Here is a 12,109-nt window from a genome sequence, read left to right as displayed (position 1 = left end):
TACATGTTACAGTCAATATGTGAAATGTGATTCACTTAGGAAGTTTACAACACGCCTATATTTCCTCTCCTAAAATAGAAACGGGTAGTATTCTTTCGGTAAACTGTCTACTGAGAGCACTTTTCGATTGCAACTCGAAATAACGCCATCGGACGTACGGAGGCTGGATAGTCTCAGTCGTAAGTAGCCTGATCGACATTTAAACACAACATACTTTCACGTGTTTGTGACAGATACCAACGGTATCGCCTAAGATCTGGCAAACTCAATGATCCCAATGCAGCTGAGGACAGGTTCATCCGGGTCTTCCAACTTCGTCATTGGACCGTTACAGCGACAGACACACCTCCAATGTGCCCAGTCTGCGTAGAGTGTCGTCGCAAACAATGTGTTTCGTGAGTTGGCAGTATTGCGGTACTATTATACGATTTAGTGATAAATCTCGTTGTTTCCTTCAAAGTCGAAATGAGCGAACTCGTGTCTACAGACGTAGAAATGAAAGTTTTGCTAAAACATTGTTGTCGGAGTGGATAGATTCGGAGGTGGCAGTGATTATTGGAATATCTGTTACAAAATACAAAACAGACACTTTCCATCTCATTAGACACAATAACAGAGGATGCGTCATATTCACTCAGTGTGTCAATAATACCTGATGATATAAAAACAAAGACAAAGAGTTACCATTCATCTTTACTGTCAAGAGTGACACGCGAGGGCTGCAAGAAACAGCCTTCACGATTGTAGAATGCTGCTATAGTTAAATGCTAACAGTATAAATATATAGTGAGATGAAGGTAGTGCTGAAATTTGACCTACATAAAATAGCTGAATTTGCAATATTTCATATGGCAGCAGGTACATCAAAATGACGAATATCGTTAGGTTCCTGTGGAGGGACCTGGAACTGGAGTATTGACATGCAGTACTATCTCAGATCTTATTGAAAAATCTGCTGGGCCAAGTCCTGGACATGTATGAGATGAAGCAGCCTATCTACCTCTACACTGGCCATGGGCCATCATAAGAGGCAATGTACCTGGGTCATCTAATACCATTCATCCTCACATCATGTATTTTCACTGTCGTTCTATTAGTGGCATGCAGTACTATCTCAGCTCTTCTTGAAACAAAGGTGACAAGTGGGGACAAACATTGTATCGTTGTTTTCTAAAACATCATTCACGATTATAGAATGTTGCTATGAATACATAGGTAATAATAGTGTTGCAACGTGAGATCTATGCACTAGCTGAATGGGCAATATTTCAGATGGCTACAGGAAACTTTCGACGTTCCGTTGGTGATACAGATGAGTGAGTCAGTGAGTGTGTAGGGTTTTACTCCGCTTTTAGCAATATTCCAGCAACATCACGGCGGGGGACACCAGAAATTGTCTTCACACATTGTGCCCATGTGGGGAATCGAACCCAGGTCTTCAGCGTGACGAGCGAACGCTTTAACCACTAGGCTACCCCACCGCCCGGTGATACAGATTACAGATGATGAGAAGTTCCTGTGGAAGGACCTGGAACTGGAGGAGGCACACCGCCTCGCTCATGAGAACGCCAAGGACATCATCGCTTGTGGATTTGGAATACCGATCTGGAATATCTTGGTACACAATAAGGGGCGGTCGGGTAGCCTAGTGGTTAAAGCGTTCGCTCGTCACGCCGAAGACCCGGGTTCGATTCCCGACATGGTTACAATGTGTGAAGCCCATTTCTGGTGTCCCCCGCCGTGATATTGCTGGAATATTGCTAAAAGCGGCGTAAAACCATATTCACTCACTCACTCAATAAATGCGAAGCACACTGGTTCTATTAACATATTCCATAACATTGAGGATACTTGTCGTCAAAAAATGTATAGCGCTACATTTTGCTTTGCTGTTTCGTCCCTCCTTTCCAGTTGATCGTGGGTTTGAAGACCTGTCAAAATGATACCCATGAATCTGAGATACTGGTTTGACACACCATAAGAACAATTACCACACCCAGATCCACGTTTGTGTCTTGGCAGCCTGGTACTTTTTAATCTGTAAAGAAAAACGTTGAACTGCTTAGCTTATTTGATAGGCTAAGTGTACCAGCAGACATATACAGTGTATCTGCAGTTGTCACTTTACCATGTCAGCAATCTAATTGTCCGAGTCCGTTGTAAGGTTGAAGATGTTGGGTACCCGGTGCTCGGCCCACTTCAGATCAGGAACAAAGAACGTTGAGTGAACCAGTAGTATTTGTTACGTTTCATCCGGGGCCGATGTCATCCGGAATCCTGTCAGCAAAGTAACACACACAGTTTTTTGTCACTATAAATCTTAAAGTGCGGATCTAAATATAGAACTGGTCGTTTATATTGTAGTTCAGGTGATTAAATCAGTCAAAGTGAATTGCTATTTGAACAATATTGCACGATATTATCTTCCTTTTTTATTTCTTCTTTCGTCTCTTGAATATAAAGTGACAAATATAAATCCAATAGAAATCTCTGCATAAGGGAAAAAGAAGAAGAAAAATTTCAACGATACAAATGTATTCTGTCGAATAATTAATGTTGATGGTTATGTTACAACCGGACACAAATCTTCTTTCGAAAATATTGATGACTTAGTAGATTGTGCCAGCTCTGTAAAAACTAAATTAACAATTGACGACAACACTTAAATCTATCAGGTAAATTAAAAGTATGATCACCGTACATAATCTCTAAGGATAGTGTTCACGTGCAATATGTCTTATTAGTATCTCATTTGTGATCAAATCATTACCACTTAAATGTTACCATATATTACTTCCCATCATTCAAGCAGGGTCGTCAACGTTTGATCCGCTTGGTTTCTGTCATAATCCGGGACCCGACAGTCAGGTTGTCCTCAAAATTGAATGTTAAAATTCATATAGGCGGGGCACACACGAGAGATCTCTAAAAGTAAGGATTGGAAGGATTTTAAAGGAAAAGAAGTTATTTAAATAATAACATTGCATATAAAATATTTGAAAAATATGTAAATGTCATAGTTTTCACATTGACTATTGTTGGAAAACGAAAGAGTGTAAGTATATGTGAAGTAATATATAAATTACACATGACTACAAAATTCATGGTATCTGGTCACGAAGGGGAGATTAGAATCAGATTGACGATCATCTGATTTAGATGCTGGTACGATTCATATAAAGATGCGTTTGTTAAATATATTCACGGCAAACCGATGTAAACAATAGCTTTTAGGACCGGCATTTGCTGTCGCAAACTGTCTGTAGTAGAATCATTCCGTATTATATCCGACACGGATACAGGATGTAAATGCAATAATACTTGACAAGAAATTTACATAGCAATAATTGGATATATATACTCAGCGCCCTTGTTCATGTGTGAACGTACCTGTATATTCGTGTGTGCAAGCGTTAATGTTTGAATACTTATAAATTACCAATGCTGTATTGTGTTCTCCCTGTCGTGATAAGTACAACTGCTCTGTTACATAACCTTAATGTACATAAAATATGGTATATGAATACATGAAGTATGTGGTATGTTGTAAGCATTTCAGATATAGCACACATATCATTTACACAAAAACACAACAAACCGAATACTATACACGATAGCCATTAGGAACAGCCCAGCAACAGCCTCGGATCTGCAAATAATCTTATTTGTATAATATTACTATTTTATACTCTGCTAAAAACATCGTACGATTCCGACTATACAATAAGCATGTGTTTATGAATCACTTTCAAGTAGAAATGATACGGGATAGTCGCGAAAAAGTGAGTGTCGTCTACTCCACTTATGGCACCCATCACAGACAAATGCAGAGGCAAGACAATTGTTCTCCGGAGAAAAGACGCGAACATAACATACAAGTAAATATAGGGAATGGCATCTGACATCATTTTTGTCCATTTTGAAATGTTCCTCACCTATCTATCATAAAACTATTTGAGACCTTGAGGGTATTATCATGATCAAACAGCTCTTGAGCAAGAGTTGTATGACGCTCTTTGAATTCGTGAAAAGAACATGCTTTTAGTATTGCTCTGCACAAAGCGCAAGTTGAAGTTATCCCTCTTGTCATACAGTTATGGAGAGTTTTGTCACTGTGAATCTTTACTCATAGATCTCAATATGAAACAGATGAGGCGGTTTCACTGGTCCCCTTTATTTCTAGTTGAGGTTATTAAATCAGTGGATGGTAACTGCCTATTTGATCGTTATTGAACGATATCAGACCATCGATATCCCTGAAGCACAACATCTAAAAATCAAATATCAGATTATAACTTTGTTCTTTTCCGCGTTTGCACAAATTCAAGCAAATTCTTTTAATATTTGAGAATACTAGTCTCAGATACTTTTTGTGAATGTAAAAATAGTTGTACCCGTCTTTGAACCTTCATAATTCGCCTCATTCTGACGGTCCGTTGTACTTACCTATCATAAAATATTGGCCAGACTTATGACTTACGATCTCGGATTTACTTACCTTCACTCATACAGAACCGACATCTTATGATCTGGTAATTATCACCGTACTATCAATCATCACATTCGTTCCATTCACAACTCATTCTCCTTTAAAGCTGCTCATTCACTTTTTAATACCACCATTTCAATGTAATGAAAAAATATTTTCTGTTTGCAACGTAACATAGAATACATTTGACTGCAGATGAAATTGGTAGCAAACCATGCAAGTCAGTTGTTTGTTTGTTTTCATGTCAAAGGGCAGGAGGCACTCTCTACTTTTACTTTTGACACTGGCAGATCTTTAAATAAGAAACCATTGGTATATATATATATATATATATATATATATATATATATATATATATATATATATATATATATATATATGCAGCAGATATTTGGAAATCTGAAAGGTTAAATATGTAAACTAACATACACAGTTAGTATGTGAAAATCAATATGTATTGTTATAGTTGATAGTTAATTTTCATAAGAGTCAATGTGAATTGATAAATTGGTAAAAACACTGACTTCTTGTTTTTACAAATTATTATTTACATTTTCAACTTACAGATAATCACAGCATTGGTTTTCTCAACATCAGTATCCTCTAGGTCTACAAACACACCATCAGAACAGACCGCGTCAGAGGGTTCAAGAGCATTGTTGATTGCAAGAACAGACGAGAAGTATTTTCCTCTTTTAGTGACGTTGAAACTGGTCCTTTGTGACTTGACAACCATGAACAGTGCATCATACTCTGGTATCTGTTTATTGAGTTGTTCAGCCGTCAAACAACGATTGTTTGCTAAGCTCACTATGTAATTCCGTATTCCACTTTCACGATCAAGGAATCCTTTCCAACTGACAATAACATTGGTGTCACTAGTATAATCTAGATCATGTCCGCTCATCACACCTTCCTGAATGATACCGATCTCTGCTGGAGTCACATCAACCAGCACGTCAAGATGTTCAAAACTTTTCAACAAGGCTCCATTGGAGAGAACAAGTGTGAAATAGTACAGTGTATTATGCTGTCCAGTGATGCTTTTATTTCTAACAAGTCTGTTGAGGCTTAGTGTGTAGTTCTGATACTCACACGGACCTACGTCTGGACAGTAACAGTCATCCCCCGGCGGACAATATCCCTGAAAGCATATGAAAGCGTATGAAATAATGTTTGCTGAGGCGCTATGTGGTATGTGATGATGCATGCCTATGACATTAATACTACATTAAAAGCTCGAGTCAAACTTTATTTATATTCTGATACCCAAAATTGGCGAGGTCGTTTCTGACTTATTTTAAGGACACATCGCTAGGCAACCTGACTTCAAAATGGCTCCAGAAAAGTTTCCTGTACTATTTTCAATTCCTGCAGAAACAGATAACAGTGAGTGAGTGAGTGAGTGAGTGATTTGGGCTTAACACCGCTTTTAACAGTATTCCAGTCATATCACGGCGTGTCAGCTTAATGTGGGAGGAAAGCCCAAAGTGTTGCAGGTCTCAGACGTTTACCACTTCGGTGAAACCCACGAGCACGGGTATGGTGTTGACAAACCTAGAAACATAATCGGGGCGAATCGAGATTCGAACCCACAATCATAGTTTTCTGGCGTGCCCAAGGGACACAACTCTGCATAGCGAATCGCGGCGACCTAGACGACTGGGCCACACGTGCCCCAGAAACAGATAACAATTGAAACCAGAAATAATTTGGTTTTGAACGGCATTACACATGAATCAATCCGAAAAAGAAATAGTAGGGTATGTTTGAATTATCTTCACAGTTGTGTGAATACATCACTATGATGCAATAGTGATACCCGTTTGAGCTCTCTGACATCAAATTGACATCAACAAATTTGCAACAATAACACTGTTAAGTATTAAGTATATTTCTAGTCATCTTATTGGATATTGCTTATTTTTATTGGAATGCAATTTCGGTAACTGTAACATTCAACCTGATACCTATAATGGTGTCATTAAGAAAAGGGATATATAGAAGTCTTCAGCAGATATGAAGGTGGGCAATGAGATCATATAATAATGAGCTGTGATTTCGCCTCAAACAATTGTAGTTCGTATTTCCCAACTATCGACAATACATAAAAAAATTAGACATGTTGAGTAATCCAAATAAAAGTTTTAAAAGCGATTGTGCTGGGCCGAAAGAAATTATCCGAATATTGGATGATCAGCTTTTAAACATATACAGTCACACACCTGAGGTAAAATGTATTACAACAATTTGCCATCACCTTATCCTGAAGTTTCATTACTGGTAGGGTCCCTGTTTCAAGATCCAATCCTGTATAATTTGAACCTAGTGCCCACGATACGGCGGAAATACCACTATGGACATCAAAACCACGAAACTGAAGAACCATCGTCGAAAGATCTGTGTTGCTGTGAACGTATATCTGACTCGTTCCATCTCTCACCAGCCAGGTATCAGCAATATCAGCCACACTCCTGTCTATGTGCACCACAACGGACTCCACTATGGTGTTCAGCATGATATCCTGGGCCTCAATCCACACTTCATATGTTTCACCATCCGTCAGATTCAGATTGAGAGTCAGAGACTGGTTGGTGAAATCTGGAACTGATTCCCACGGCGATTTTAAACCATTATTAAGGCACCATTGATACTTGAAATTTGTCACGCCGTGGATGCTCACAGTGCCCGTGACAGGTAAAATGCCCGTTAATTGATCGTATTCACCTGATATACCATTGCTTGTGTCTGGTTTTATCTGACAGAAACAATAATTATTTATGCAAAAATCATTATAATAACGTTCGTTCCAATCTAAAAGAATGTTCCGATGGTGATTTTGCCATGTATACCCAGACTCGATTGACGCAGATGTGACCCTCAATACTCGAGCTGTTCTGACCCCAAGTTTAGATGAGTTATCATACAACAGAAAACGCCGACCATATCGGATATTTCCAGCAACGTCATGAACTTCCAACTTTGTAACATACATGGCAGGTTCTATTGGGAGTGAGACTGTGATATTCACATCGTTTTCTATCAGTTTGTCTGAAGCAAACACATGGTTAGCGTAGTCCACCTCCAGAGTATCAAGGCCAATTTTCTTCATACCATAAACATCCACCCTAAAATACTTCACTCCTGAGGCTTGGTCTGGTGACCCGTCTACTGGCTGGGGATCTACCCAGCCTGACACCCCTACAGTGATGTTGGGCGATTTAGTGGTTCTGGTGGATAGACGCAGGGGACTGTCAGAGGAACACGAGAACCTTGAATCTGTTGTACAATGGACAGGGGCAACTTTGTCGTATCTGAAGCAGATGGTCTTGCTTTCGACAATGGGAATAAACCTCTTGTTGCCAAGGATGTGTCCATCGAAGCTCTTGTAATCAAATGAGCCCCCCGAGAAAACCTTAATTAGTCCACAAACCCTGAAAGCATAAGTTGAAATAGTTATTGTCACGTTTAGTGTTTGTTATCATTTTGGGATGATAATGTTTATGCGTGAGTTGGCTTTACATGTTGTCTAAGTGAAATCACTGGACAAGTTTCTATAAGTCAAGATGGTTTTATTCATATTTCATAATTGCCGTATGACACATCTGAAAGTATTACGAATATAGTTGTACACGATCATTGTTAGAAAGTTACCATTCTCCATTTTGCAGGGAGGATGAACCACTTAATGTGATGTTACATGAAACAAGCGCTGAAGGTGTGGATGATGACAGGGTCGTGTTGCAGTCGCCAGCTCCCCTCAACGTGGTGGATGACAGAGTTTGTTCTGTACCTGTAACATGTCAAAACATTGATTGAACATTTTGGTTTGTTTTCGCTTTCAAGGTTCACATATAGAATATTCACAATGTGTTTCCGCTCAGGTGAACAGCTGACTTGCCTTTGCAAGAGTTTGTGACCAGTGACACTGGTGGGGCAGGCTATGCTCACCTTTTCACATCACTAATTGATAAATGATTCATACACATGCTTATGATATAGTCGGAATTGAACGGGCTCAGATAAAAGCAGAGATAAGGCCTCAAATATAATAACCAGAATATGTAAGCATCACCTCTCAATTGTCTCACTAAAGAACTTACAGATATTACACATTGCCATTAATGTTACCAGTACGTTAACTGAGGAAGAAAACCACGCATCAACGCTGTGTACATTTTGACCCTAAAACATACAGACGTAGCTGTAAAACCTGAAGACATGGCCATCACACATTTTGTACTGGGATTCCAATACTTCATAAAGATATGTACAAAGAGGGATATATTGATCCCTGAATCCCTGTCTCAAAGACACCAAGTTCAGTTAAGGCAAAACATTTGATTTTGGACACCACTATCCCGTATTTCAAAAGTTTTGAAGTACAACCGAGAATGGTCAAAGAGTATCATATGACTCTTGTTCAAAATATGTTTGATTATGATTACAACGTTCAAAGCATCAGTAAATCTTTCAAAATGTTTCAAGGTGTTTCTTAATTTGATGCATCAGTGACCAAAATAACGTCCAATATAATTCCCGTTCTTGACTCGTTCCACATGTTCCTCGTCTTTTCAGGTGAACAATAGACTTGTTTTTGGTTTGTTTGATGTTTAGCGCAGCACTCAGCAATATTCCAGCTAAATGACGACGGTCTGTAAATAATCCAGTCAGGACCAGACAATCCAGTGACTGACATCATGAGCATCGATCCACGCAATTCGGATGCAGCAACCAAGTCAGCGAGCCTGACCACCGGGTCCCGTTAGTCGCCTCTAACGACAAGCATATTCGCCTTTTATGGCAAGCATGTGTTGCTGAAGACCTATTCACGGGTCCAATAGACTTGTGTCTCCATGTGTGTGATCGGTACCACTTGTGGTGCAGGATTCGCTCACCTTTTCGCAAACACCTGGTATCATCATTATTTGACAGTAATTCATAAACAAATGTTTATGATATAGTAGGATTCGTGTAATGGACTCTGCTTTCACCTGATCTATATTATTATTATGTAAACGGTTTTGTTGCTTTTATTTACCAAATCTTTAGTTGATATAGCATATCTAAATGTTACCTGCAAACCATCACAATGTGTCAAGTTCTTTGGACATTTATTACTTCCGCGTATAATAATCCGTATCTATACGTTTCTGTAATGATCATATGTAAACTGAGGGCCAAAAGAAACGTTACCAACATTAACTGATTTGCCACTTTGAAACAAATATGCCAACCTGTTCAAAAACAGTAAGGAACACATCTCACGAATACAGCCTTCATGTTCTCGGTCGTTCTTTGCACGTTCATTGCGGATTTTGGGAGATATTGGTGTTTTTCAGCAATTTTTTAAAACATTCTTTCCCAAATTATCTTATAATTTCCGGGTATAAATTACGCACGGATCTGTTCCCTATCATTGGTTGCGATGATTAATACCAACGAACATGCCAACACTGGCCGGTGTCCAGAGTGAGAGAGCGATAGGTATGCTGCAGATGGGAGCGACACAGAGAGAGGTTGCCATTAACATGAACTGCTCCAAGATGACCATTACCAGACTGTTCGCACGTCTCCGACAGACTGGCAGAACCGAAGACAGACCACGGAGTGGCAGACCAAAGGTCACGACCCCGCAGGATGACCACTTTTTACGGGTACTTCATCTGAGGAACAGATTTCTTACTGTGACGTCATCAGCTGCCTCCAGCTTAGGACATCCGGTCATCAGACAAACCGTGACAAGACGACTACGACATTATGGTCTCCGGGTTTATCGCCCTTTCAAGGGCATGACCTTGACCCGCCAACATCGACGTGCCAGATTGACGTGGTGCAGGCAAACTCAGCGATGGCAACAAAGGCAAAGGCGGCGAGTGCTGTTAAGTGAGGAGAGCAGGTTCCAACTCTTCAAACCTGATGGGCGGACGCGAGTTTATCGACGACGTGGTGAACGTACGGCTCCTTGTTGTGTCCAGGAGGTGGAACCTTACGGGGGCAGAAGTGTGATGGTCTGGGGCGGCATTTGCGGGGACGAGAAGACGGAACTTGTCAGCATCGAAGGCAATCTGACAGCACAACACTACATTGACAATATCTTACGGCTAGTGGTTCTTCTTTTCATCCAGCGTCAACAACGGACGGTGTTCCAACAAGATAACGCCACACCCCATAAAGCCCGTATTACTAGAGACTTCCTCAACACCAACAACGTGACTGTCCTGCCTAGGCCAGCTCGATCACCAGATTTTTCACCCATAGAACATCTCTGGGACCAGCTGGGGCGTCGTCTTCGGAAACGTCAACACGAGACAAGCGTTGATCGTTGCCCTCCGTGAGGAATGGAATCGGATACCTGCAGTCGATGTTAGGGCGCTTGTCAACTCAGTTCGACGCCGCATTTGAAGATGCATTGCCGCTCATGGAGGTCATATCCCGTATTGAACGGTCTGGGCCGTCGTCACCTTAAAGTTGTAACCAATGCTGTTGATCGAATACTGGACGAATGTCCCCTTGTCAAGAAATGTCCCAGTTGGAGGTCAAGGACTTTGTTGTTGAATTAGTAAATTCGCATTTTACTGTTCTAAATGACGAATTTCTACAATGCAATTGTTATTGCTGCTTCTAATTGTGTTGGTCATATATTATCCTACAAGTAACGTTGGTAACGTTTCTTTTGGCCGTCAGATTATATGAAATCATGTGGTATTATAAGAGGTTCAGATAATGTTCACGTACACCACGTTTAAATGTATATTATGCCCTGAATACTATTTGTCAAAAATGACATACTCTATGGTATAATCGTCTTAGTACATTGAAACAACTATATAATAATTTTGTTCCATACAAACACCATCACAAAGGTCCTTTTCGATTATGTACCAAAACAGATTCTATTGGGCGAAAAAGGCAACATTGTGCTGAAAATAATATGCATTAATCACCGTGGAACAGTGATAACCAGGTGTTCGCGAAAACTGTACAAATGTCTACCGGTAGCAACCGCCACTCACGCCTGTAACAAAAGCGACCATTTTCATATTTATAATAAATCCTTAATAAATGAAGAGTCATTTTGTCTATGGTCCATTTACCTGATAGGGTCCTTCGTGTAACTGTCACGTTGCTGTCCACGATACCGATATAGGTTCTACTGATATACACAGGCGGAGATGATGATACTTTCGTTTGAAAGTCAGCTTTGATGCTGAAGTACATAGACTCAGGCTGTATGTTGATATACATTTCTGCCAGTGAAGAGCTGCTATTGCCAAAGCTGTTGCTGTTCCCGAAGACACCTCTGTGGTCTGCTATTCTAACGTTGCAGATAAGCAGGTTTGCCTTCGTGGCAACTAGAAAATAAGGTAATTTATTAATAATATATACATGTATGATTAGCGATGACCGGTCAACATAGGGATATTATGAGGAATGATTAGAATAAATTCAAATGGTTGTCATAAGGTATTATTCCCTTTAGAATGTACCCATACGAAACATATTCGTTGGTAATGTATGCAGAAAGCATGTTTGCGTGATGCTGGCAACCATGCATTGTTGTGTAAAGTATGTGAACGGTAGTAAATTGTTGTGTTTCAGTAGGAAAATTAATAACAG

The 12,109-nt window shown here is 40.0% G+C and overlaps 1 protein-coding gene and 1 long non-coding RNA gene across 2 annotated transcripts; both read right to left on the bottom strand.

The window, feature by feature from the left end:
- Positions 1–1,799: 1,799 nt before the first annotated feature.
- LOC124148443 lies at positions 1,800–3,734 on the bottom strand. Its single transcript, XR_007223248.1, has 3 exons — positions 2,785–3,734; positions 2,129–2,277; positions 1,800–2,038 (listed from the first exon to the last, which is right to left on the bottom strand). It is a non-coding gene; the product is annotated as an uncharacterized LOC124148443 (long non-coding RNA).
- Positions 3,735–4,935: 1,201 nt separating this feature from the next.
- LOC124148457 lies at positions 4,936–11,819 on the bottom strand. The gene is made up of 4 exons (XM_048403493.1): positions 11,587–11,819; positions 8,144–8,282; positions 6,750–7,923; positions 4,936–5,633 (listed from the first exon to the last, which is right to left on the bottom strand). The coding sequence occupies exons 1-4, from the start codon at positions 11,735–11,737 to the stop codon at positions 5,037–5,039; spliced, it is 2,061 nt and encodes a 686-aa protein (XP_048259450.1). The 5' UTR covers positions 11,738–11,819; the 3' UTR covers positions 4,936–5,036.
- Between the last annotated feature and the right edge of the window lie 290 nt (positions 11,820–12,109).

This window comes from Haliotis rufescens, unplaced genomic scaffold, assembly GCF_023055435.1.
Source record: "Haliotis rufescens isolate VD_foot unplaced genomic scaffold, xgHalRufe1.0.p SCAF_3, whole genome shotgun sequence".
Taxonomy (NCBI): domain Eukaryota; kingdom Metazoa; phylum Mollusca; class Gastropoda; order Lepetellida; family Haliotidae; genus Haliotis; species Haliotis rufescens.
The sequence above is the reverse complement of the archived record's forward strand: the minus strand, read 5'-3'. Positions and strand labels throughout refer to the sequence as shown.